The sequence below is a fragment of the Muscardinus avellanarius genome (genome assembly GCF_963383645.1).
Source record: "Muscardinus avellanarius genome assembly, chromosome: 11".
In the NCBI taxonomy this organism is placed as follows: Eukaryota; Metazoa; Chordata; class Mammalia; order Rodentia; family Gliridae; genus Muscardinus; species Muscardinus avellanarius.
This window is the reverse complement of record NC_137797.1, coordinates 5,215,180-5,241,042: the sequence shown is the minus strand read 5'-3', so window position 1 is coordinate 5,241,042 and position 25,863 is coordinate 5,215,180. Positions and strand designations below refer to the sequence as shown.

At 61.0% G+C, this 25,863-nt stretch overlaps 1 protein-coding gene across 2 annotated transcripts; it reads left to right on the top strand.

Annotated features, from left to right (window-relative positions):
- Positions 1-478: 478 nt before the first annotated feature.
- Positions 479-23,605, top strand: PRR5 (proline rich 5; the record flags this gene model as incomplete). Of its 2 annotated transcripts, none has more annotated exons than XM_080706340.1 (8): positions 479-606; positions 7,865-7,945; positions 12,940-12,988; positions 15,098-15,155; positions 18,715-18,806; positions 19,128-19,268; positions 21,857-21,992; positions 23,136-23,605. In XM_080706340.1, 8 exons carry the CDS (start codon positions 479-481, stop codon positions 23,603-23,605), a joined length of 1,155 nt encoding a protein of 384 aa, XP_080562466.1. The 2 variants fall into 2 exon arrangements, with proteins under 2 accessions (XP_080562466.1, XP_080562465.1); XM_080706339.1 differs by having other exon boundaries at positions 15,080-15,155.
- Between the last annotated feature and the right edge of the window lie 2,258 nt (positions 23,606-25,863).

Here is a 25,863-nt window from a genome sequence, read left to right as displayed (position 1 = left end):
CCCGCCCGGCCACTACTCCAGGCCGCAGTCAGCGCAGTAGGGTGTGAGCGCGCCCGGGCCCACGACGGGGCGGACAGCCTTTAGCCGGAGCCTGCGGAGAGCCTTGGCCTGGAGAGGGGATCCTGCCGGATCTCTGAGCACACCCCCTCTTCCGAGGAGGGAGGAGGAGAAAAAGACTCTGCGTGCGGCGGAGGCGGGGGAGTCTCCGGTCGGGGGTCCGCGTGCGAGGTGTTACGTGGCCGCAGAGGTGGGCGCCTGGGGCTGGGCTGTGCGTCCTGCGCGCGGCGGCTTCCAGGGGGCACGAGCGCCCCGGAGGAGGGGAGGGGCCGAGCGCGACCCCCGGGAGGCCGGACGAGGGCGCGCCGGCCCCGCCCCGCCGGAGGCCCCGCCCCCGACACGCCCCGCCCACTCGGCCCCGCCCCCGGCGCTGGAGCCCGGGCGGGTGCCCGCGTAGACGCGAGCGCGGCCGCCGCCCACCATGAGGACTCTCCGCAGGTTGAAGTTCATGAGTTCGCCCAGCCTCAGTGACCTGGGCAAGAGAGAGCCGGCCGCCGACGAGCGGGGCTCGCAGCAGCGCCGGGCCTGCGCCAACGCCACCTGGAACAGGTAGGCGGGCGGGGGGCGGCGGGGGGGCCGGACGGCGGCGGGGGCGGCCCGCGGCCGGGGAGGGGGCCGGACGGCGGCGGGGGGCGGCCCGGGCCCGAGGGAGTGGGGGGCCCTGCGCAGAGGTCCGCCCCCGCGGGGCCGGCGGGCGGAGGGTGCGAGGTGGGCGCGCACCCCACCCGGGGCGAACCCGGGCCCCCCGCGCCGCCCGGACGCGCGGCCCCGCTCAGCCCTCGGACTTCCGGGCCAGCCGGACCCTGGCCGCACCGGGCAGGGCTGGCCACGCGCGGACGTGGCGCCCGGTGCCCGCCCCGTGGCCGGGCCGGTGAGGCCGGCGAGGCTGCCCTGGGGCCTCCCTGGCCCGCCTCCCGCCGGCCGGACGGGCTCGGGCTCCTGGTTTTTTGACACAGTTTAGTGGAAAGTGGCAGATGGACTGAGTTCAAGTCCCGGCTCTGCGCACTCCGCGCTGTGTGTCTGAGAAGTCACATTTCTTAGTTTCTTTCTTTCCTCTTTCTTCAGGTCAAGGAATTGAGCCCAGGGACATTCTGCCCTAGCTCTTATTATTTTATTATTTATTTATTTATTTATTTATTGGTAGTACTGGGGATGGAACCCAGGAGCTTTTCTACCTCCGGGCTATACTCCCAGACCTATTTTATACTTTATGTGGAAACAGGGTCTCACTAAGTTGCTGAGAGCCTCACTAAGTAGCAGAGGCTGGCTTCGAACTTGTGCCATCCTCCTGTCTCAGCCTCCCAAGTGCTGGGATTACAAGCGTGTGCCAGCATGCCCGGCCCTTTCTTTTTTTTTTAATTTTGAAACAAGACCTTGCTAAATTGCCAAGGCTCTCACTAAGTTGCAGTCTGGCCTCAGACGTGATCCTCCAGTCTCGGCCTCCCAAGCACCTGGATTGCTTCACCATGTGCACCAGTGCACCTGGCTGGCTGGCTGGCTGGCTTTCTTTTTGGTACAGGGGATTGAACCCAGGGGCAGTCTGCTTGTGAGCTACACTTCCAACTTTTTTTTTTTTTTTTTTTTTTTTTGCAGTACTGGGGATGGAACCCAGGGACACTGTACCTCTGAGCTACACCCCCAGCCCTAATTTTTAGTCTTTTTATTTTTGAAACAGGGTCTCACTGAGTTGCGAAGGGCCTCCGTAAGTAGCTGAGGCTGTCTGTGAACCGCGATCCTCCGGTCTCCGCCTCCTGAATGCTACACTCCCAACCCTTTTTATGTATGCTTTTAGTTTGAAACATTGTCTGGCCAAATTGCTGAGGCAGGCCTTGAACCTGGGATTCTCCAGTCTGGGCCTATTGGGATTATAGCTGTGTGCTGCCAGATGGCTCCTTAATTTCCTTAGCCCTAAAATAGGCAGTTAACAAACAGAGCCCACCTTGTGGGACTGTGTTTAGGATTGGATGTAAAAGTACTCAAAGTCTAGGCCAGACTCCCCCGGAGATGGGCAGCTTGCCTGTGGAGACAGCAGCTGGGTCGCCCCTGGAAGTCAGCTCCCTCCCGCCCTCTGCCGAGTCTCCTACCAGGGTCTGCAGACAGGAGGCGCCCTCATCTCTGGTTCTCCCACGGGCTCAGGGAGGCCTTGCAGGGAGAGGCGCCCGCGTCACCCCTGGCACTTCCCTCAGTGGCCTGGGCATTGCAGAGGAAGGCAGCCTTGCTCGCCAAGCACCTGCTGGCACCTGGCTCGTCTCCCCGCCAGACCCCGGCCAGCCGTCTAGACGACCGGGGACGGGACCCCTGGCCCCTGCTGATCTGCCTGCCCCCTCTCCTGCGTGGGGCACAGCCTGTGCTGGGGGGCAGCCCTGTTAGCCTGTAGGTCCTGCTGGCTGAGCTGTGGCGTCCACATTTTGAGTCCAAAGTGCACCTCTTTTTATCTGCCTGCCGTAGTTTCCTGGGGCTTCTGGAACAAGTGACTACAAGGCGGGTGGCTTCAAAGACAGAAAGGCATCCTTCGGGGCTCTGGAGGCCGAAAGTCCGCGTGTGGTTGTGGCTGGGCGGGGCGCTCCAGCGTGTCTGGGGTGCTGCGCTTGGCCCTGCCCGCGCCCGGTTCTCTGTGGCTTGTGGCAGCACTGCTCCAGGCTCTGCCTGTCCTCCAGAGTGGCCTTCTCTGTTCAAATCTCCTTCCTAGCTGGGCGTGGTGGGGCACGCTTGTAATCCTAGCGCTTGGGAGGCAGAGACAGGAGAATCGCGCAGTTTCAAAGCCAGCCTCAGCTGGCCGAAAAGACCCTGTTTCCAAATAAAGTAGGTCTGGGAGTATAGTCCGGAGGTAGAAGGCCCCTGGGTTCTACCTCCAGTACCACCAAAAAAAAAAATAAAACTCCTTCCGTGTCTCCCTTTTTTTGGGAGGAGGGGTCGGTACTAGGGCTTGAACCCAGGAGTGTTCCACCTCTGAGCTATAACCCCAGCCCTAATTTTGGTTTTCACTTTGAAATGAGGGCTTTTAAGTTGCTGAGGCTGGCCTCAAACCTGTGACCCTCCTGTTTCAGTTTCCCAAGTACTAGGATTCCAGGTTTGCCGCCCCTCTCTCTCTGATTTTTGTTTTTGGGTTTTTTGATTTTTCGGTGGTACTGGGGATTGAACCCAGGGGCACTCAACCTCTGAGCTACACCCCAGCCCTATTTTATTTTTTTATTTTCAAACAAGGTCTCACAAGGTTGATGAGAGTCTCACTACTTGCTGAGGCCGGCCTCCAACCTGTGACCCTCCTGTCTCAGCCTCCCAAGGACTGGGATTCCAGGTACACCCTTCCTTCTCTTATCAGACACCATTTTCTGGATTTAGGGCCCACTGTAAATACCGCTGACTTCACCTCAAGATCTTCACCCATCACATTAGCAGAGACCCTATTTCCTGGTCAGGTCTGAGATTTCAGGGCATGTGAATATCTTGGGGGCATGTTCACCCCAGTGCAGTGACCCTGGGCACAGCCCCTACGTTCCCCACACCTCTGGCTCCTCATCTGGACACAGGTCAAAGATATACTGCTGGCTCTGTCATGAGAATGGAATTCACACACTCAGCCAGTCCGTCCATCTGTCCATCCGCCCGTCCTTCACTCATTCAAGGGGCTGGCATGGGCTGCGGGGATGTAGGTTCGGCCGAGGGCAGCCTTCTGGAGCCCAGAGTCCACGAGGGGAGTCAGGAAATGAGGTGCAGGGCCACAGAGGTAACTGCAGGCCGTCCTTGGGCCTGGGAGGACTGGCGGCTGTGCTGGGCTCCGAGCTAGCACTGCTGGCCACTCACTCCTTCCGCAGGCGCCGGGTCTGCAGGCTGTGGGGAGCGTCCATGGGGCTGCAGCTGGCCAGGCGGCTGCGGCTGGACCTCCCTTGCAGACCCAGCGTCTCCTGGGGGGATTCCCGAGCACCTGCTGCCACTTTACCCAGCAGCTGTGGCTCATCCGGCCGGTGCCAGGCCTGGGGCTGAGAAGCGCACCATGGGGCGCCCCCAGGGCAGTGGGTGGCAGAGCCCCTAAAAGACACGACTGTTTTCCCATCTGGAGCCCAAGGGCCTGACAAGCTTCGTCCCCCCCTCCGCACCCCCCCCCATCCCCCGGGCTCCAGGGACACTTCAGAAGGTGTGGGGGATCCACGGTCATCCCAAGGGGCTTGGGGTACTCAGGCATCCCAGCCCGTACTGCCACCTCTCTGGGGGTCCCCAGCAGGGCTGACCTTGCAGAAGACCCCAGCTGGGGTGCAAGGGAGCTCCCCAAGCCCTTCACACACAAACCCCTCTGCGAGTGCTTGGACCGAGGGCGCTCCCTGTGTGGAGGTGCTCCGCCAGGCCTTGGTCCACCGGAGGCTGGGGCAGCAGTGCCCACCACTCTCAGGGGAGGCCTTGACCGGCATGTGCCCACTCCTTCCCCTCTGGTCCACCTCCAAGGCTGGGCCCAGACCCCAGCTTTCATGTAGGGACACAAGGTCAGGGGGAGAGGGGCCTGGTCAGGATCCCCAGATGGACACAAGGCTGTGGTTCAGGAACACGTGTGGCTTGTCCCAGCTGGGCCAGGACGAGGTGGGGGAGAGCTGTATTCTGTAGCGAGTGGCTGAAGGGCCTGGTCCTCACTCCCCTGGTGCGGGCGGGAGCAGCTGGGGCCCTGGCTGTCCAGCCGCTGGTCCTGCTCCCTGCTTCACACTGGCCCGTGCTGGGCCCCATCTCCACCCCGGCCCAGGTGGCCTCCTCTCACCCCACAGCCCTCCAGATATCACTCAGTGCCCCCGCTTTGTGAGTGAGGCCCAGAGAGACACAGGCGCTGCCCAGATCCGTGCAGCAAATTGGGACAGAGCCTGGATCCCGCGCTGGCCCAGCGCCACGGCTCCACCACCAGCCCGGGAGCCACGAGGCCAGGGTTGTGGGCGAGCCTCAGAGCCGGGCTGGAGGCAGGAGGGACTGCAGGGCTCTCCACCTCCCTCTCTGGGTTCCCAGCGCCCTCTGAAGCCATCTGGGTGTGGTGGCGCACACCTGTAATCCCCACACTTAGGAGGCTAAGACTGGAGGGTCCCAGGTTCAAGGCCAGTCTCTTCCAGGTAGCAAGGTTTGATCAACTTAGCAAGAACCTGTTTCAAGATAAAACAGGGGTGTAGCTCAGTGCTAGAACGTTCCTGAGTCCAGTAAATACAAAAAGATGCATGCATGGTGGTTCTCAGGATCTGCAAACATGGCAGATGTCATCAGGCGGTCTTCGGAGGGGGAGATTGCCCGGGACTAGGGGGCCCTGTGTAATCACAGGGTCTCCATGGGGGAGGGGGAGCAGAGGAAGATGTGAAGATGACCCCCAGCTGTCCTGGCCTGCGGAGCCAGGAGGCCTCTATTCCCCGGGAGGGAAGGCCAGGCGGGTCCTCCCTCCCCAAGCCTCCAGAGGGGCCCAGTCCCTGCCACTCCACTTGAGTGGGAGGGGCCAACGTGCAGTTGTTGAGGGTAAGAGCAGAGCTGGTGTCTTTAGGCCCCTGGGGTCGCGGCACTTGGTGGCAGAGGCAGGGGCCCCGGACCTCCCCACACCAGCTTCTCTCCCTCCCAGCACAGCCAGTCAGAACCCTGGGGGGCTAGAGGTGGGGGCAGCCGGGAAGACCGTCCTCACGTTCTCACATTCACTGTGTGTTTCAGGAAGGGCTCCAGGCCCCCAGGAGGCCCCGCTCCCTGCCCCAGGGGTCCTGTGGGGGGCTGGGGTGCAGCTCCGGGTGTGGCGTGTTCCATCTCCAGCATCAGAATCCCCATGGTGGACCCATGGGTCCCAAGAGGAGCCGGGCTGGGTGCCGGTGAGGGGACCAGCCCAGCAGGAACCCTGGTCAGCTTCCAGGGGTGCAGAGTGAGGAGGGGTCCCCAGCAGAGGCCCTTTTCTCTGGGGCTCCCAGAGGCCATGTCTAGAGTGGAGTAGGGGCCTGGGAAAGATGGAGATGGAGGTCCCTGGATAGACCCTTCGCCTTGCCAGGCTTCCTCTCCAGCGCAGCCCTGGGCTGCCGTCCCGCCCGCAGTCACGGCCCATGGCCCAGTCACCTGGACCATGCCCAGCTCAGGCCTGGCTTCTCCCTAGCTGCGCCCTCCAGTGTGCGTGCTGGCGGGGCGTCTCCGCGTGGGCCTCGCAGACGTCCCGGGGCCTCTGTGGTTTTCACGCACCGGCTGCAGATGCCGGGGCTGGCCGCGGCTCTGGTCTGGGAGGCCCCGCCGGCACGGCTGGGGTTTCACTTCTGTCTTGGGGGTTGACAGTCACATGAGGGCCCAGGCTCTCCCCACCCTTCCTCTCCCTCCAGTGCTACACAGGGTTTTTTGTTTGCCAAGCTCAGGCTTTGGAAAGAGCGGGGAACCTCTCAGAGCCAGAGAGACGAAGGATTGGGGTCGAGCCCGGGCACCCCAGGGTCTGGGTGGGGCCACCAGGGCTCAGCGCTCCGTCTCAGTTCTGCCTCTGTGGGTACCAAGCTGTGAGACTCTGGGCAAGTCTCCTGGCCTCTCTGAGCCTCAGAGCTTTCTCCAGCAACCTAGAGCCAAGCAGTCCCTGCCCCCAAGTGCTAGTGGTTAGAAGGAGGGGCGCGGCCAGGTGTGGTAGCTAGCACCCCTCCCTGCACCCCTCCCTGCAGCCTAGGCCTGGGCAGCACCCTGGAGGTCCTGGAGACCTGCCCCGCCCAGCAGCCTGGGTGGGGGTGGGGACGCTGAGGGAGGCTGGGGGGAGGGGCGGCAGAGCATCATGGGAGCAGGCTGGAGATGGTTTGCCAGGGGTGAGGGAAGGGGGGAGGCTTCCGGGCAGGAGGGCGGTGGGCCTCCTGGGGTCGGTGCTCGTGCTCCATGCTTCTCCCTTGAGCCACAGAGATGTGTAGGAACAGCACAGGCCTGCGTCCCCGAGGTTTGATCAAGGGATGGCACTAAAGCCCCGGTGCGGCTGCTCGCTGACTGATGCCTAGAAAGCCAGGGTGGGTTGTGTTGGGTAGTGAGGGACCACGGCGATGCAGGAGCGGCAGAGGGCCAAATGGAAGGAAGGCCTGTGCAAAGGCCCTGTGGCTGGGTGCCGCCGGCCAGGATGTGCAGTGTTCAGCAAGGCTGGGGGTCTGCAGGCTCAGTTCAGGGACCCTCGAAGCCCTGCTGGGAACGCCTTCACCGCGGGAGCCCACACACTGGCGGCCTGTTTTTATCAGTGAGGTTTTCTTGGGGCACCGAGACCTCTGTTCTTTTATGTGCTGTCTGCGTCTTCACACCACGGCAGCAGAAAGCTGAGCAGCTGCAAGAGACCGGATGGCCAGGAAGGCTCAGAGCTTGACCTCTGGCCCTTTCTGGAAAACGCTTGCAGATTCTCACATAAAGGTTTCAGTAAGCAGGGCCAGCGGACACCCGCCCCACTGAGCTGTCTACAGGCCACAGCCTGAATGTGGGGGCCCCGAGGGGTTCCCCGGGAGCCAAGGCCAGCCTGGATTAGGGCTGGCCATGGTGGGGCGGGGCCAGAGGCAGCAGGTGCCAAGAAGACAGGTCGGCCTTCATACGCTGGGAGCCTGGGGGCGGAGCGGCAAGTGGAGGGTGGCGCTGGCTTCGGCTCCGCAGGGAAGGGGGTTAAGAGCAGGGGAGGAGAGTGGGCTGAGGCTTGCACAAGAGCGCTGTGTGGGTCCCAGGATGCTCTGGACCGCAGGCCTTGGCCCCAGGGCGCAGGGCTGGGTTGCGGGATCTTGGGTGGAACTAGGTGTGTAGACAGGGTGGGAACCGGCTCAGCTCGTGGAGAGGAGGCAGGACGTCCCTCTGGGTGCTAACGCGCCTCTCTCCCCATCCTCAGCATCCACAACGGTGTGGTGGCCGTCTTCCAGCGCAAGGGGCTGCCCGACCAGGAGCTCTTCAGCCTCAACGAGGCCGTCCGGTGAGTGCTCCCGCCGGGCCTGGGGGCGGCGAGGGAGGCCCAGGTCTCCAGCAGCCAGTCAGGCCAGCCTCAGCGGCCCTGTGCCCTCGAGGGGCGCCAGGCCCACCCGTCCTGGGATGTCCTTCAAGGCGGAGCAGGCTAGAGCTTGGACAGAGGCTGAGACAAGTCCCAGGTCCCCCCCGAGCGGAGGCCAAGGGTATTCGTTCTGTCAAAGAAGGACCCATCTGTTTATTGACCAGAGCGTTACCCGAGATAAAGCAGTAACAGCTCCCCGACTCCCACATTTCCTACCACTGGCTGGAAATCCAGGGTCGTGGGAGCCTGCGCTTGCTTGTGGTGGAGGAGGCTGCAGCTCGGAGTGGTCGAGCTTCTCGCCCGGGGTCACACAGCTGGTCCAAGGAGCTGTTTCTGGACTCTGTGCTGATCCCCTCCAGCCCCGACCCGCGCTGTCCATGTGTCAAAAGCATGTCTGGAAAAATAGGCGACAGGCCTTCCCCTTGGGACCCAAGGAAGCATGAGAGGGTGAGGAGGGCAGGCTGCCACAGTCACGCCCGAGCGGAGGGCCTGACCTCCTGGGGAGGCCGCCCCGGCCTCTCTAGGGCCCCGTGGCTTAGCCGACCACACAGGCTGGGGCCCAGGAACCCCCTTTTGTTGATACGCTGCTGCTCAGGGTGAGGAGATTGTAACTAGGTTGAAGAATCTGCTGGGGTTTGTTGTTGTATTTATTTTTTATTTTTTAATTTATTTTTTTGCGGTACTGGGGATGGAACCCAGGGGCATTCTACCTCCGAACTCTGCCCTATTTTTTATTCCTTATTTTTAAACAGGGTCTCACTGAGTGGCAAAGGGCCTCACTAAGTAGCTGAGGCTGTCCCTGAACTGCGATCCTCCTGTCTCAGCCTCCTGAATGCTGGGATTACAAGGGTGCCCCTCCACGCCCGGTTGGTTTTGTTGTTTATAATAAAATCTTTCTTTTTTCGGATCTAGGGATGGAACCCAGGGGCATTTGACTTCTGAGCTACACCCCTAGCCTATTTTTTATTCTTTATTTTGAAACAGGGTCTCACTAAATTGCGGAGGGCCTCGCCAAGTAGCTGAGGCTGGCCACGAACTGCCAATCTTGGTCTCCCAAATGCTGGGATTACAATGTGCGCCACCACACCTGGCTAAACAAATAATCTTTAAAGGCAGCAGTGGAGCCTCGGGCCCCCAGCGGGGAGATGCTGCCCTCTGTGCCTGCTCTGGCCACGGTGGCCACCCGGGGCATCTTCATGGACAGTTCAAAGCGAGACGCCAGGAGGCCTTGAATCACACGCCCAGGGATTTATAGTGGGGCCCTGGTCACGCCGGCCATGTGACAGATCTTTGTGCCTTCCTGCATCCTCTCTGTGGCCCCGAGGAGCCCCTGCCATGTGGATTCTCTTTTATACAGACTTGCTTGTTACAGGACTAATAAGCAAGGACTCAGGCCTCCAACCCCAGCCCCCGGGGGGGATATGAAGAACCATCGCGTAGCTGGCCGTGGCCACACTCCTATGATCCCAGGGCTAGGGAGGCTGAGACAGGAGGATCGCACGTTCAAGGCCAGCCTCAGCAAGTTGGTGAGACCCTGAGCAACTAGTGAGACCCTGTTTCAAAATAAAAGTAACCGGGCGTGGTGGCGCACACTTGTAATCCCCGCGCTTGGGAGGCTGAGACAGGAGGATCACGCAGGTTCGAAGCCAGCCTCGGCTACTTAGTGAGGCTCTCAGCAACTTAGTGAGACCCTGCTTCCAAATAAAATAGAAAATAGGTCTGGGAATGTAGCCCGGAGGTAGAAAGCCCCTGGGTTCCACCCCCAGATCCACTAAATAAATAATTAATTAATTAATTAATTTTGAGGTTGGGGTGGAGCCCAGAGGCAGAATGCTCCTGGGTTCGACCCCAGGACAGTAGAGAAGAACCGCCCCCCACACCAGCCTCCTTGATCTCGTGGTCACGTTGAACCAAGTGGATCTCATTGTGTATTAAATCCGTAATTGGTGCTTAGCTTTGACCCCAGGAGACTCTGTGCCCAGAGCCACCGACTGCAGCGTGCGAGCCTTCCCCTGTTCCCGGAGCTGGCCAGCAGGGAGGGCGAGCGGCACAGGGCCGGCGCCGTGGCCGGGGAGTGAGGGCGCTGAGGTCCTGTATGTGCTGGTCTCTGCACACACGGGCTCCTGTGTGCGGCAAGAGGACTGTGGCTGAGAAATGCATGCGCAGGCAGTTTGGTTGCCGTCAGAACATGGCCGAGTGCACCCACACTCGCCTGGACGCCCGGCCGGCTGCACCCGAGCCCCGTGCTCCAGCCTGCCGGGGGCACCGGGTGACAGGCCTCTCCAGCGTGCGGCCGCGCTGAGAGCTGTAGGCCCGTAGCTCTGTGGCATTTGCCTATCCAGATGTAGGAAAGGTTCGGGGAGAGTAGTAGATGAGGGGGGCCTGGTGGCACACATCTGTAATCCCGGTCTTGGGAGGCTGAGGCAGGACGATTGCAGGTTCGAGGCCAGCCTCAGCAACCTAGTGAGACCCTATTTCAAAATAAAAAGAGCTGGGTGTGTAGCTCGGAGTTGGAACACCCTGGGCTCAATCCCCAATACCAACAAAATAGAGATCACTGGGCAGTAGGAGTCTTTCCGCTCTGTGATAGTCTCGGGGACCACTGTTGTATTACAGTCTTTTGTTGAGAGAAATGCCCTTGTGCCATGTGTGGCTATATATAAGCTTCTATTGGGCAGGGCATGGTGGTGCACGCTTGTAATCCCAGTACTTGGGAGGCTTAGACAGGAGGATCGCAGGTTTGCTGTCAGCCTCAATTATTTTGTAAGACCCCGTTTAAAAATAAAGAGCAGGCCGGGCGTGGTGGCGCACGCTTGTGATCCCCCTGCTGGGGAGACAGAGACAGGAAGATCGCGCTGGTTCGAAGCCAGCCGCGCTGACTTAAGAGACCCTGTTTCCAAATAAAAAATACAAAATAGGTCTGGGAGTGTAGCCCGGAGGAAGAAGGGTTTCCAGGAACCCCAGTACCACCAAAAAAATAAAAAATAAATAAAGAACAGAGCCGGGTGTGATAGCAACATGTGTAATCCCAGCATTTGGGAGGCTGAGGCAGGAGGATCTCAGTTTGTGGACATCCTCAGCTACTTAGTGAGGCCCTTTGCAACTCAGTGAGACCCTGTTTCAAAATAGAGAATAAACAATCGGGCTGGGAGCCAGGCGTGGTGGTACATGCTTTAATCTCAGCATTTGGGAGGCTGAGACTGAGGATTGCGGTTAGTGGACAGCTTCAGCTACTTAGTGAGGCCCTCTGCAACTTAGTGAGACATTATTTAAAAATAAAGAATAAAAAAAAATAGGGCAAGAGGTATAGCTCGAATGCCCCTGGGTTCCATCCCCAGACCCACCACAAAAAAAAAAAAAAAATTGGGCTGGGGATATAGCTTTGGAGGTAAAATGCCCCTGGGTTCTAGCCTAGATATTGTTGCAAAAAAAAAAAAAAAAGTGGAAGAAAAGAAAAGAAAAAACAAACTTAAAAAAATCAAAACGGATGAGGGTGTAGCTCAGAAGTAGCATGCCCCTAGGTCCAGTCTCTAGTACCCTCTTTTGTGTGTGGGTCTGGGGGTGGGACCCAGGGGCATTTGCCTCCGAGCCACACCCTGTTTCTTTGGAAACAGGGATTTACAACCATGTGCCACCAGGCCTGGCATTTATCTTTTATTTTGAAACAGGGTCTCACTGAGTGGCCGAGGGCCTCAGTCAGTTGCCGAGGCTGACCTCGAGCCTGCGATCCTCCTATCTCAGCCTCTCGAGTCCTGGGTTGCAGGTGTGCGCCACCGCACGGGCTTGTAACAGGTGTTCTGAGCAGGTTGCAGTGGGCCGGGCTGAGCGGAGGTTCTTAGCAGGTACGTTGAGTGCATTTTCCATTCCAGATATTTTTGACTAGCCGGGCACAGTGGCACACACTTGTAATCCCAGCATTCGGGAGGCTGAGACAAGAGGATCGCCATTCAAGGACAGCCTCAGCTACTTAGTGAGGCCCTGTGCAACTCAGTGAGACCCTGTTTCCAAATAAAGACTGAAAAATAGGGCTGGGGTTGTAGCTTGGAAGTAGAATGCCCCTGGGTTCCATTCCTAGCACCGGAAAAATAAATAAATAAATAAATAAATAAATAAATAAATAAATAAATCTGAGCATAACATAAACCATTCTTTGTCTAAGTTGTGCTTGTCTGGAGTTTTGGTCCTAGCAGCCAGAAGGCTGACTGGTCACAGGTCACTGCCTGTTGTTTGTGTGTGTGGTTCGGCGGCCTGGAAGCCAGCAGTGGCGACTGTACTGTATGTGGTCGCCCAGTGAACGCTGTGGGAATTGAACGGCGTTGTCGGTGACCGGGGTTAACTCACCTGCTTACTGAAACCCGCTCGTGTCAGAGCCACGCACAGTGAAGACTGCTCGTAATTCAGGACTGCTAAGAAACTTGGAAATAGCACCCTTCCGAGATTAAGGTTTCCGGTCAGCTTGGCTCAGCACACGAGCCTGCTGGTGAGATGCGGCCCGGGCGGCATGTATCAGCCAGTGATTGGGACAGGGAGACCGTGGTCTCGTGGAGGTGTGCGGCCCCAGGAAGCATCAGCATCGCGTGACAGGTGAAGTTCAGGTCCTCCCTCTGGCGGAGGCAGTGCATCCTGGGGGCATCGTCTGGCACAAAGGCAGCCCCGGTCCGTGAGGGCTGCTGCTGGGTCTCTGGAGCCTGAAGGAGCGCCCTGCAGGGAAGGAGGGCCGCTGTGCAGACGTGGCAGGTGCAGGGCCAGGATGTGCTTGAGAAGGTGCGACCCGTGGCCCCCACTGTCCCCTGGGGGCCTCGCCAGGTGCCCCTGTGAAGCGGGCGGGGGCTCCCTGATCCCGGCACCCCGGCCTGCGTGCTGGGAGGGTGGGTCTCCAGCACCCCGTGGTTCCCACTCACCCTGGTCTCTCCCCGCAGGCAGCTGCTGAAGACGGAGCTGGGGCCCTTCTTCACCGAGTACCTGCAGGTGGGTACCTGGCCGGCCAGAAAGGACAGGGTCGCCGCTCTAGGGGGCACGGAGTGCCAGCCCACCCCGTCTGCATGGGGACCCGCTTGGCGGTGACTCAGTTCCCCCATCTAGCCAGTGTGGATTGTTGTGGAGTTTAATATGATGCCAGTCTTTTTATTTTTTGCGGGTCTGGGAATGGAACCCAGGGGCATTTGACCTCTAAGCTACACCCCCAGCCATATTTTTAATTCTTTTTTTTTCTTTTTGTGGTACTGGGGGTGGAACCCAGGGGCTTTTCTACCTCCGGACTACACTCTCAGACCTATTTTTTTTTTTTTAACTTGGAAACAGGGTCTCACTAAGTTCCTATGCGCCTCTCTAAGTAGCTGAGGCTGGCTTCGAACCGGCGCGATCCTCCTGTCTCCGCCTCCTAAGCGCGGGGATTACAAGCGTGCGGCACCACGCCCGGCTTGCCGATGAGCCTTAATGCTGAGCCTGGCGCACAAGGGGACACAGAGTGCTGATTTCACCACCACTGTTATTATCATACAGGGTCCCTGCCGTCTCGTCTGGGGTCGTGCGCACAGCCCTGGCGCCCCCAGCGCATGGTGCCTGCCGATGGTACCGTGCTCCCAGCATTCCCGAGGCCACTTTGCTAGTATCTGCAGCACACGCTTGCTGCACCCCCACTGGCGCACAGACCTGTGCAGTCGACACACACGAGAGCTTGAGGCTCAGGGAGGCAGAGCCGCCTGCCCGACATCACACAGCCGGGGAGGGCTGAGAGCCACGCCGGACCCGGTGCCCTGAGCTCGGCCAGGTGGCGCATGAGGCAGGCTCTCTCCTACAGACTCTGGGCACAGTCTGCCCTAGCCAGGGGATGGGATGGGGGCGGGCCTGTGGATCCTCACATCACAGGGTCTCAGGCTTCTTGAAAATTATTACTACTTACCAGGTGTGGAGGCGCACACTTGTCATCCCAGCATTTGGAAGGCTGAGACAAGAGGATCGTGGTTCATGGACAGCCTCAGCTACTTAGTGAGGCCCTCGGCCACTCAGTGAGACCCGGTTTCAAAATAAAGAGTAAAAAATAAAGCCGGGCGCGGTGGGCACGCTTGTCATCCCCGCGCTTGGGAGGCGGAGACAGGAGGACCGCGCGGGTTCGAAGCCGGCCGCTTTGTTGGGTGTGATTTGCACACCGCTCTACTCGGTGAAAGTGTGCCACCAAGTGGGTTGTGGCACATTTGCCGAGTTGTGCAACTGTTGCCACCGCTTGCAACATCCTTGCCACCTCCAAAAGGAGCCCCAGGCCCCTTTGGGCCCCTCCGCCCCCGGCCCCGCCCCGGCTAGGCCTCTGTGTCTCTGCGGACGCCCTGGACGCTGGACGTCGACGCAGCGCGTGGCCTTCCCCGTCGGGCAGCCCCACGTCTCATCTCTGTTTTTTTTGTTTTGTTTTGTTTTTGTTTTGGTGGTACTGGGGATGGAACCCTTCTACCTCCGGGCTGCACTCCCAGACCTATTTTATATTTTTATTTGGAAACAGGGTCTCTTAAGCCAGCGCGGCTGGCTTCGAACCTGCGCGATCCTCCTGTCTGCCTCCCAAGCGCGAGGACTACAAGCGTGCCCACCACGCCCGGCTTGTCCTCTTTGTAAAGTGTGTCCACATCACCGAGTGAGCGGCACATCATCCCCTCCTGTGGGTGAACACTGTCCTGTCGCGTGGACGTCCACACTGCTCCACGCACTCGCGTGAGGGTGGACACTCGGGTGGTCGCCACCTCCGGCTGTTGTGAGGGCGCAGGGAGAGTGCTTCCTCCGCACTGAGCCGCCCACCGCACACGCCAGCTCCCCGTTGTGGCTGACGGCCTCTCAAGGCCCCTCTCCACGGGGGGGGCATGCAGCAGCCCCTGCCTGGCTCAGCCCAGCGCGGAGGCCCGATGTCCCTGCGCCACCTCCTGTCTCGTGACAAGGCTGGGGCCTTCCTGGCTCACGGGCCGGGCTGAGATCTGCGCTGTGCGTGGATGGCAGGGCCCAGCAAGCTGCTGCCCCTCTCAGGGCCTCAGCTGCTTGCGGGCGGCCTCCTGGGGACCCTACGGGGCTTGCTGACACCTCTGTGTTTGTTTTCAGAACCAGCTGCTGACCAAAGGCATGGTGATCCTCCGGGACAAGATCCGCTTCTACGAGGGTGAGTGTGGCCCAGGCTGCGGGGTGTCTGCTGGGGCTGAGCTCGTTCCTAAGAGGAGAGAATGTGTCCCACACACACAGAGCCTAGGAGGCCCTGAGATGTTGGGGGACAGTCCTGCTCTACCTCGCTGCCTGGTGGATCCCATGCCGGGAGCTTGGGGGACTCTGGGTCGGGGTCTTTGTGAATCAGGTGGGAACTGGTTTGGATGCAGACCACCTCTGCTGCTCAGCGCAGTGCAGAGCTGCCGGCCTGAGCTGGGGACGATGGGCTCAGAGTGGGGTTTCTTAACATCCACACCCATCTGGGCCTCAGACATGTTTCCAGATGTGGGCGAGGTGGCAGTGCTAGGCCATCGGGACTGCCCTGCGGGCAGAGCAGAGGTGGGTTGGAACCCGGGCGCTCACCTGGCCCTTCCCCGAGTTGCAGCAGCCTTCCTGCCTGCCCCGGACCTCAGCAGGTGTACAGGGCCCGACCTCCTCCGGTGTTCAGCAGCCCAAGCGTGTGCCTGTTTCAGGAGGGGCTTGACTGCAGGGTGGCTGGCAACAGAACACGGCACACCCATCTGCCCTTTGCAGGGGTCTCCCCACCCAGGCTCCGGGAGCATTTGTGGAGTGCCTGCTGAGAGCCAGGCCCATCCAGAGCCGCTCGCTTGTCCTGACCTCCGTCCCAAGGTCACCTCTGCTAACTCAGTTGGGTGCCCCGGCCGCCCTGCCAAGGAGGCTTGGGGTGGCTCAGCCTCTCCCCCAGGCCTCACGCTGGACAGCTGGGTGCAAAGCAGGCAGCCGGCTCCCCAGCCCTCGCTTTGCGCCTGCCGCCCCAGGATCCTCCATCCAGGCAAAGGCGGTGGCTTGGAGGCCTGTGCTGTGTTTGTTGGGCCTCCACCGTGTACACCAGCCCGACAGGGCTGTGAGGACCTCAGGCACAGGCAGCAGGGCGTCTGGGGCAGCTTCCTGGAGGAGGCAGCCCCCGGGCCTACAGGACCCAGTGACAGGACTGGGTACCTGAGCAAGCACCCCCATACCCTCTTTTCGGCTGGCAGTGTCCAGGCGTCCAGTGGGGCAGAGGCCAGTCCTGGGAAGCTGCCTCCATCCTCACCAGGCCCCTGGGGACAGGCAACGAGTGCCAGGCTGGCAGGGATGGCCTCGGGCTCTCAGTTAGCCACAGGCAGGCCGAGCCCTCTCTGGCCTTCACATCCCCAACTCAGCCCTGGGGGGGTAGGGCGGGTTCTGTCCACACCACGTCCACTGCGTGCCAGGCCCCAGGCGACCTCTGGGGACTGGGGGATGGAGGAGACACAGGCCCTGCCCTGCAGGAACTCATGCTGGGACACAGGCGTGGACCCTACGGGGACTGGCCGGCGTGGGGTGTGAGGGCAAATGATCACCTGGGGCAGGAAGGGCGAGTCCTAGTTGGCAACAGAGGTCCTCAGAGCGTGGCCTGTTGAGGGCATCTGAGCCCTCAGCCCCTCTGAGTGGGGATGGCAGGGGACCCCCACCCTGACAGTGACCTCAGGACCCGCCCCACCCAGGACCTCCTTCCCCCAAGTCGGCCCCTGCAGCCCTGGCGGCCCCTCCCCACCCTGCCACGCTGAGGCCTTGTACATCAGCCCCTAACAGGGATGATTCCTGGAAGTGGAAAATCCCGGGAGCAGCCTGAGACAGAGGGCGCCCCCTGGGAACAGGGAGGAAGGCCTGGCAGCCTGCGGGTACTCCTCACGATCTCCCAGCAGCCCGGCCCCGCCGCCTGCCGGCCTGGGAAGCTGAGCCTCCTGTAGGCGTGTGTCCACACTGCACCAGCAGCCATCCCGTCCCTGACTCCGCGCCCACGCTGTGGCCTTCGTCAGCACCCTGTGGTCAACCCCATCCCAGGGTCTTCCCCGCGAGGCCAAGAGCCTCCAGCCAGCCAGCCTGGGTGGTTCTGTACCCAAGCCACACAGGGGATGCCCCACTCTCAGACTGAGGCAGAGCGCAACCGGCCTGGGCTGCTGCCACCTGCACCCCACAGCCCTCCACCCCAGAGGTGGCACAGAGATCCAGGCCTGTGCCCTGGCTGGAGCCCAGGCATGGCATACAGGCCCGCCCGCCAAGCGCTGCCTGGTGCTGGTTGGTGACTGCGCCCGTGGGGTGGTTACTGTGCCCATTTATTTCACAGAGGGCGCCGCTGAGACTCAGCTCACAGAAGTGCCCTGGGCTCCCACAGCGAGGCTCCAACCCCAGTGCCCTCTGTCCCCAGCAAAAGCCCAGCCAGGAGTGAAGCCATGCTTCCTGGCCGCCTGGTCGACGTGCGGCCCAGGCCGGGGGCCGGATTCTGGGTTTTACAACATCTGCTCTCCGCAGCGTTTCCGCCCTGTGGGCTGGAGAATGGTCTGTGCTCAGCGGAACGCGGGCCTGGCCGGCGCCCAGGGCCGCCCCACGCCAGGCCCGGGACTGAGCGGCCTTTCTTCCTGCGCGGCGGCAGGGAACTGAAGGGACTTTGTGTGTGGGCAGGGTTCCGCAGCGCCACAAGCATCCGCCCGGCCCTCGCCCTCGCAGCCAGGTGTGGGCTGCCCATCCCAGAGGGCCAGAGTGGCAGACGGGCCACACACAGAGGCCCTCACATCTACGCAGACCTGGGGCTCTCAGTGAGGGGCAGGCCTCCAGGAAAGGGCCAGCTTCTGCGTTCCCATGGCAACCTGGAGGCAGCTCAGCCTGGCTCCGGCCGGCTGGAATTTGGGGACTCCACCATCTTCATTCAGACCCCCAAGCAGCAGAAGTCTTGGGGACACAGGCCGGCCCTGCGCCTTCCCGGACTCAGCAGCCCCTCCCCCAGCTCCCCAGGCTTCTGCGAGTCACGTGTCCTGGCTTGGGGCCCCTCCGCTGCCCCATCCCCAAGGCCACCCACCTTGTTAGAGGCCAGCAGAATGCCCTCAGAGCTTGTCCAAACGCCCACTTTCCGCATACCTGCCTTGAGGGTTCCTGTACCGAGACATGCCCCTCATGCAGCCTGTCCAGCAAGCGTGTCCCCTAAACCCGGCTTGGCAGCGCCTCCTGCAAGAGGCCTCCGCTCACCATCCGCCTCTGTGTGGGGCCGCAGCAGCAGAGCGGGCTGTGGCAGCCTGGGCCCCCACCCTCACCCTCCAGGCCGCTGTTCTGTGCCCTGCCTGTCTGTCACATAATGGATCCATGGAGTTGGCATCGGGTCTGCCTGAGAGAGCAGACCCCTAAATGTGTGCCAGTGGCAGGGTCGGGGAGAGCAGGAGCCGGTTGCGAGGAGGACCTGAGGGCACACCGTAACCGCACGGTGCTGGCTGTGGCCCCAGGCCCTGTGCGGAGCCCGTGGGGTTCCGTCCTGTCTTGTCCCACTTGCTCCAGGAGGTGGGCCCCATCACAGCCTCCTTTCACAAACAGAGCAACTGAGGCACAGGAGACTAAGCTGCCGGGACGGTGCTGCCCCGTGCCAGTGGCGGACGTCACCCTGACACTCGCCTGCAGGGCCCGGCCCGCCCTCAGCCCCTCGTCCTGGGTGGGCAGAGGTCTGCCGGTGTCCCGTCAGGCCAGGTAACCGCTGCTCGCACCCACAGGTCAGAAGCTGCTGGACTCGCTGGCGGAGACCTGGGACTTCTTCTTCAGCGATGTGCTGCCCACGCTGCAAGCCATCTTCTACCCGGTGCAGGTGCGTGGGGGTGCGAGGAGGGTGGGCCAGGCACCTGATCTGGGGCCATAGGATCGCGGCGGCCTGCTGGCCTTGCACCAGGGAGAAGGCTCAGGCCCTGACCCCTCAATACCGGTGCCGACCTACAAAATTAAAATGAGCCCCCACCCCCAGGCCGTTAGAGCCTGGAGCCAGGAGGCCCTTCCCTTGCCTGAGGAAGCACGCCCCTCAGGACGGGGCTCAGCTGGGGAGGAAGACGGGCTGGAGAGGGTCAGCAGGCTGTCCCCTGCGTCCAGCCACAAAACCCCGGCTGACGTGGCAGGCGCTGTGTGGTGTCCGCAGGGCAAGGAGCCGTCCGTGCGCCAGCTGGCCCTACTGCACTTCCGGAACACCATCACCCTCAGCGTGAAGCTGGAGGAGGCGCTGGCCCGCGCCCATGCCCGCGTGCCCCCCGCCATTGTGCAGATGCTGCTGGTGCTGCAGGTGGGTGGTGGGCCGGGCTGCGGGGACCTCGCTGGGTGGGGGTAGAGCCCGAGGTGAGAAGTTGGGGACCTGTGATTTAGAGATGAGGAAGTCTGTGTGCAGAGGAGGGGCGGGAAGAACCTGGGTGCCCGCGGTGTGAGGGGACTGTCATCAGCAGGGCAGCCCTGGGGCAGGGGCTCCACCACCCACAGCCCCCCAGGCAGCCAGCAGAAGGTGCCTGCCACAGAGGGAGCTGACAGCCACCAGCGGGCCCTCCGCACACTGCCGTCTCCCACGCCTGCAGGCCTCTCCTTGGGTCTCACTCACACGGTGGTGGTGACCGTCAGCTGCCCATCCACAGGCAGGGGCCTTTAGTCCAGAGCCCACGAGCGCCGCAGCCCGGTGCGCCCAGGCCCTGTCCACTGATCAGACTCCCCCATGCAAGGCCTTCTAAAGAAAGTCAGGCTCCATGGGGCTGTCCTGGGGAGGGAGGGGCCAGGGCGAGCAGGGGCTGGGGCGTGGGTTGTGGGTAGAAGCCGAGGCTCGCTGAGCAGTTTTCTGCTCTGTCCAGTGGGACAAGGCCTGTACCTGGTGGGTGATGGAGAGAAATCAAAGGAAAAGCTTCCTGTCCTGGCAGGCATTTAGCGCACTCAAAGTTATGGGATGGAGCCGCCAAGGAGGCAGCCAAGCCTGGGTGTTGCTGCCCCCTGGTGGCTGCTCAGTCTCCTGCAACTTCCTGGACGCGGTTCCAGGTCCCCAGACTGGGCCCCTGCCTCCTGACCACAAACCTCTGCTAGCGCCCCACACACCACTTCTCCCCCGACTTTGACCTCATCCTGGTCACCTGACGATTGTCCTCGACCTCATCCTGGTCCCAGTCGAGTTCAGCCCAGCTGCTGTCATAATCTTGGAAGGATCTGAGGTTGCAGCTGCTGGTCAGCGTGTGTTGAGGGCCTACCGTGTGCCCCGACTCCCCCCAGGGCGACAGCTCCTTCTCAGGGCATCCCAGTGGCAGGGTTCTCATCACCTGATAGCTGTGCACCTGAGTTCATGCAGATGAGCCATCTGGGCCTTGCTTCCCCTCCTGAGCCACGGGCAGCAAGACCGAATTGTGCACTTAGAGAAACGGGATGAGCCGGGCGTGGTGGCGCACGCTTATCATCCCCACGCTTGGGAGGCTGAGACAGGAGGATCGCGCAGGTTCGAAGCCAGCCTCAGCTACTTAGTGAGGCTCTCAGCAACTTAGTGAGACCCTGTTTCCAAATAAAATATAAAATAGGGCTGGGAGTATAGCCCAGAGGTAGAAAGCCTCTGAGTTCCACTCCCAGTACCACAAAAGGAGAAAGAAAGAAAGAAAGAAAGAAAGAAAGAAAGAAAGAAAGAAAGAGGGAGATGCATGGTGGCATATGTCTGTAATCCCAGTACTTGGGAGGCAGAGACAGGAGGATCAAGGTTTGAGGGCAGCCTCGCAACTTAGATCTTATTTATGTTTTCATTTTTTTATTTTTTGCAGTACTAGGGATGGATCCTAGGGGCATTCTACCTTCAAACTACACCCCCAGCCCTATTTTCTATTCTTTATTTTGAAACAGGGTCTCACTGAGTTGCACAGGGCCTTACTAAGTAGCCGAGGCTGTCTGCAAATCCTGATCCTCCTGTCTCAGCCTCCTGAAGGCTGGGAGTATAAGCGTGCGCCACCACACCCGGCTAGATCTTAATTCAAAATAAAATAGGGCTGGAGTTCTAGCTCAGAGGTAGAACATCCTTAGGTTCAGCCGGGCGTGGTGGCGCACGCTTGTAATCCCCGCGCTTGGGAGGCGGAGACAGGAGGATCGCGCAGGTTCGAAGCCAGCCGCTCGCGCTGGCTTAGGAGACCCTGTTTCCAAAAATGAAAATGTAAAAATAGGTCTGGGAGTGTAGCCCGGAGGTAGAAGGGCTTCCAGGAACCCCAGTACCACCAAAAAAAAAAAACAAAAACAAAAACAAAAAAACATCCTTAGGTTCAGTCTCCAGTAAAAAAAACAAACCCACAAGCCGGGCGTGTGCTCTGCCGTGTGTGGACCACGCCGCTGGCAGCCCCGGACACCTGTCTTCCCTCATTGATTCCTCATCATCTTCAGCAAGCGCCACCGGGTCTGCGTCCCCCTGGGCCTGTCTGGGTGCTGGGCACGGCGCCTGCGCGGCCGGGCTCCGTCCAGCCATCGCCTCAGCCTTAAGTAAAACTGGAGCCGCTTGGTCCCTGCAAGGCCCCGTGTGTTGGGGAGACAAAGGCCGGGGCTAACCGGCAAGCCGCCGAGTGGGCCCGGAGGAGGTGGTTCTGTCGGGTGGGACAGCCCTCGCCTGCAGCTCTGAGGGGTGAGCAGCTACCTACCAGGCTTGGCCTCCCTGGCCAAGGTCCACAGATGGCTTGACTGCCTGGGACCCTCCAGGAGGACAGCAGGCCACCCCAGAGCCACAGGGCCTTTTCCTACATTTCGTCCCAAATACCATGGCCTCCTGTACAGCAGCAGCCATGTAGGGGCGCGGCCAGAGACCTGTGGGACGGGAGGAGGGCAGCAGGGCACCGGCTGCCCGGGCCAGGGCGCATCGTGACCCCTCCTCTCTCACAGGGCGTTCACGAGCCCCGGGGTGTGACCGAGGACTACCTGCGGCTGGAGGCGCTGGTCCAGAAGGTGGTGTCGCCCTACCTGGGCACCTGCGGCCTCTACTCCAGCGAGGGCCCCTCCGCCCACTCCTGCATCCTAGGTAGGGGTTGCCTGGGCCATGGGGCGGGGTGAGCTCTGGCTCCATCCACCCACAGCAGACCAGAAAGCCCAGATCCCAGCAGACCGGTCCCGAGCACGTGCTGGCCCCTGCCCTGTGCTGACCTGGACCCAGAGATGCAGGAATGAGGTTGGGCAGGCAGACATGAGGAATGGGGATGGATGGGCTCCCAAGACATCCCCCACCGGGGCTTGAAAGATGAATCCTGTCAGCACATGCAAATGCCCGGGGCCCAAGGAATCCCCACTGGGAGGAGGCTAGGCCTAGCCCTCAAGAGCTAGGCAGCGGGGCCTCCTGTGCACCAGTCCTGGAGGCCAGGCTCTGGTCCAGCAGGGAAGGCCAGTGAGGCCCCACAGCGCCCTCTGGGCTGAAGGACGGGAGCATCCCAGCCAGGGGTGGCATGGGGCTTCCTGGGACCCTCCTCCAGTCTGGAGTGACAGCCCAGTGCCCACTGACTGGTATGAAACCTGCCTACCAGGTGTGTCCTGGCTTACACAGGGCCCCAACAGCCAGCCAGAGAGCTTTGCACCTCCCAGGCCCCATGTGGTCCTGGACATTGGGCCCCTAGCCCTGATAAAGAGGGGTCCTCGCCTTCCCCGTCCAGGAACGGGCACTTGCTGCATTCAGCCTGGCCGCCTGGTGGTAACCACAGGGTCCTGGGCCTGAACTGCCCACCAGCGTCCTGGCCAGAGAGCCCAAGGGGCCCAACACTCCATTATTCTCCACACTGGCCTGGAAGGCCTGTGCACAGCAGCCTCGGCATGGCCGCCCGGGCGCTGACACTCCTTGCTGGCCAGCAGGGCCGCCTTCAGTCTGCCCCCACACTACAGCGCTCCCCTCGTGCCTCCCCCATGGGCCTTACCCCCACCCTGAAATATTAACCCTGGGGGGCAGGAATCCAGGTGGCCTCGGAAGGTGCTGGCACCTGCATCCCCCTCTGGGGAAACTGAGGCACGGGACGGTTATGTGACCAGCACAGGTCACTGGCGAGGTGCAGACTTGAACCCGGGCAGCCGACTTGAACTCCTGCTGACCGCCCAGGCTCAGGCTGGGTGAGGTGGCTGCCTGCAGCGGGCAGGTGCCCGGTGTGCTGCCGGCCCTGTGTGACTGCTTCTCTCCCTGCAGAGAAGCGCCTCCTGCGTCGCTCCCGCTCCGGGGACATCCTGGCCAAGAACCCGGTGGTGCGTTCCAAGAGCTACAACACACCTCTGCTGAACCCTGTGGCGGAGCACGAGGCGGAGGGCACGACGGCCGGGGGCGCCAGCATCCGCAGGCACTCTGTCTCAGAGATGACGTCCTGCCCCGAGCCACAGGGCTTCTCTGACTCTCCCAGCCAGGGCCCAGCGGGGGCCTTCAGGGGCTCCCCGACACCCTACTCAGGGCCCTGCCCCAGCAGACTGTACCCCCCGGACCAGCCCCCCGAGCAGGCCCCGGCCCACGACTCCCCGCCCACCTCCAGCCCCGAGACGCTGGTGGACCAGATCCTGGAGTCAGCGGACTCGGATTCCGAAGGGATTTTCATTGACTTTGGCCGGGGTGGCGGCTCCAGCATGTCCGACTTCGAGGGCCCCGGGGGCCGGCAGAGCGTCGTGTGAGAGCCCGAAGCCCGCCCTACCTTATTTCTAGCCCCCATCCCTGTGTGCGTGTGTCCGGGTGGTGCGTGCGTGTGAGACTTTTTTACTGTCCCCGACCTCGCCGGCCCCCTCCCCCGCTCACTGCCTGGGTCACTTTCTTCCTCAGTTTGTTGGAGAAGCGGTCCACGTCCCTGCCCGGCTCAGCCTTGATGGGGTGTCGGAGTCGGCATGGACGGCCAAGACTGGCCACCCCCTCCCTGCCCGCCCCGGCCCTCGCCAGCCTCGCCCACCCACAGAGAATGTGAATCGGTCGGGTCCCACCTGTGTGGCCCGTTCACGCCAGAATGAAGGCAGGTACCAGATCTGCCTTCCTCCTCACACAGCTGGGCCATGACCAGGCTCCTGGCTGCCTGTCCTCCCTCTGCCTGGGTGGCCAGGGGGCCAGGAAGGATGGAATAAAACTTGTTGATGCCTGCCCAGGTCGTCTGCCCCCAGCATTCCTTGGCGCCTCCCCTGGAGCCCCTCCCAGGCCTCCCTCCCCTGCAGAGGCGTCCCTGGGCCTGTGGCTGGGGCCACTGCTCACTGTCCAGGACTTGGCTTGCTTTCTGTCTTGGTTTCTCTGCCTGGTAGAAGCGGCCAGAGATCATGGGAGAAAGGACACGGGGACGGGGCCTGGGTGCAGGTCTCAGGCTCTGCGTTAGCCGGAATGGATCTTATTTTAGTCAGCCTGGGGATGGGGGTCTTACAGAGCCAAAGCCTGCCTCGCAGGAGGCCCCTACCTGTGGCCTGCACCTGCATCTCAGCCCCTGCAGGGGACCTGCTGGAGGAGCCATGAGGTATGGCTGCTGCCCTTTAGCTTTGGGGCAGATGCTACAGGAGGTATCTAAATCGCTAAGTAGTTAAAGTCAACAGCTCATAAGGTGCAACCACACTAAAGAGCACCTGGACTGACCAGCCCTCATGGAAGGACACCCGGCCTCCACCCCGCCGCAGGATGCTCGCTTGAGTACCCCCGCCTCCACTCTTAGGTGGGAAGGGGGTGGGAGGAGGCATGGGTCCCAGAGGGGAATGAAAAAATATCATTTAAAAAGTTCCTTTGGCCGGGCGTGGTGGCGCACGCTTGTCATCCCCGCGCTTGGGAGGCAGAGACAGGAGGATCGCGCAGGTTCGAAGCCAGCCATGCTGGTTTAAGAGACCTTGTTTCCCCCAAAAAAGTATAAAATAGGTCTGGGAGTGTATCCCAGTGGTAGAAGGGCCTCCAGGAACCCCAGTACCACCAAAAAAAGTTCCTTTGGCCAGGAGTGGTGGCGCACGCTTATAATCCCAGTACTTTGGAGGCTGAGACAGGATATCACCCAAATTCAAAGCCAGCCTCAGCTACTGAGTGAGGCTCTCAGCAGCTTTAGTGAGACCCTGTTTCCAAATAAAATATAAGGTAGGTCTGGGAGTATAGCCCTGAGGTAGAAAAGCCCCTGGGTTCCACCCCAGCACCACACAAAGCTCATCTGGAGCTGGTCCAGTGGTGCACGTCTATAAGGAGGCCAGGACAGGAGGACTGCGGGTTCCGAAGGCTGGAAGTGCATGGCCGGGACCAGGGTGCGCACTATCACGCTGCCTTATAATTTAGAAAAATAAGTGAAAGGTTGAGACAGAATTACAGGTTCATGCCCATTCTCTGCAACTTAGGCCTGTCTCACAATAAAAATAATAAAAAGGTCTGAGGGTATCATTCAGAGGTAAAATCCCCTTGGGTTCAATCGCAGGAGGGAGGGAGGAAGAGGCCAGGCATGGTGGCATACACCTGTAATCCCAGCATTCGGGAGGCTGAAACAGGAGGATCAGATCCACTACCAGCCTCAGCTATTTAGTGAGGCCCTTTGCAACTCAGTGAGACCTTGAATTAAAAAATAGGGCTGGGGTGTAGCTCAGGGTAGAATGCCCCGGGTTAGATCTCTAGTCCTGCAAAATAAATGAATGAATAAATAAGAAGAAAAGGAGGGAGGGAGGTAAACCATGGAAAGGTTAGGAGGGACCAGAGAGAGACACCCTCTTCCATACATTTCTCCACAGCTAAGGAGTCTTGCCAAGTTACTGAGGCTGGCCTTGAACTTTCACTCCTCCTGTCTCAGCCTCCTAAGTACCAGGATCACAGATGCACGGCACTGCAGCCGGCCCGGGTGTGATTCTGAGTCGATGCTGAGTGGCGCTGGACAGGTCGCCCGCCCTCGGTGTCTCCTGTAGCAGGAATCTTCGGAGACGCACAGCTCTGCACCTGGTGC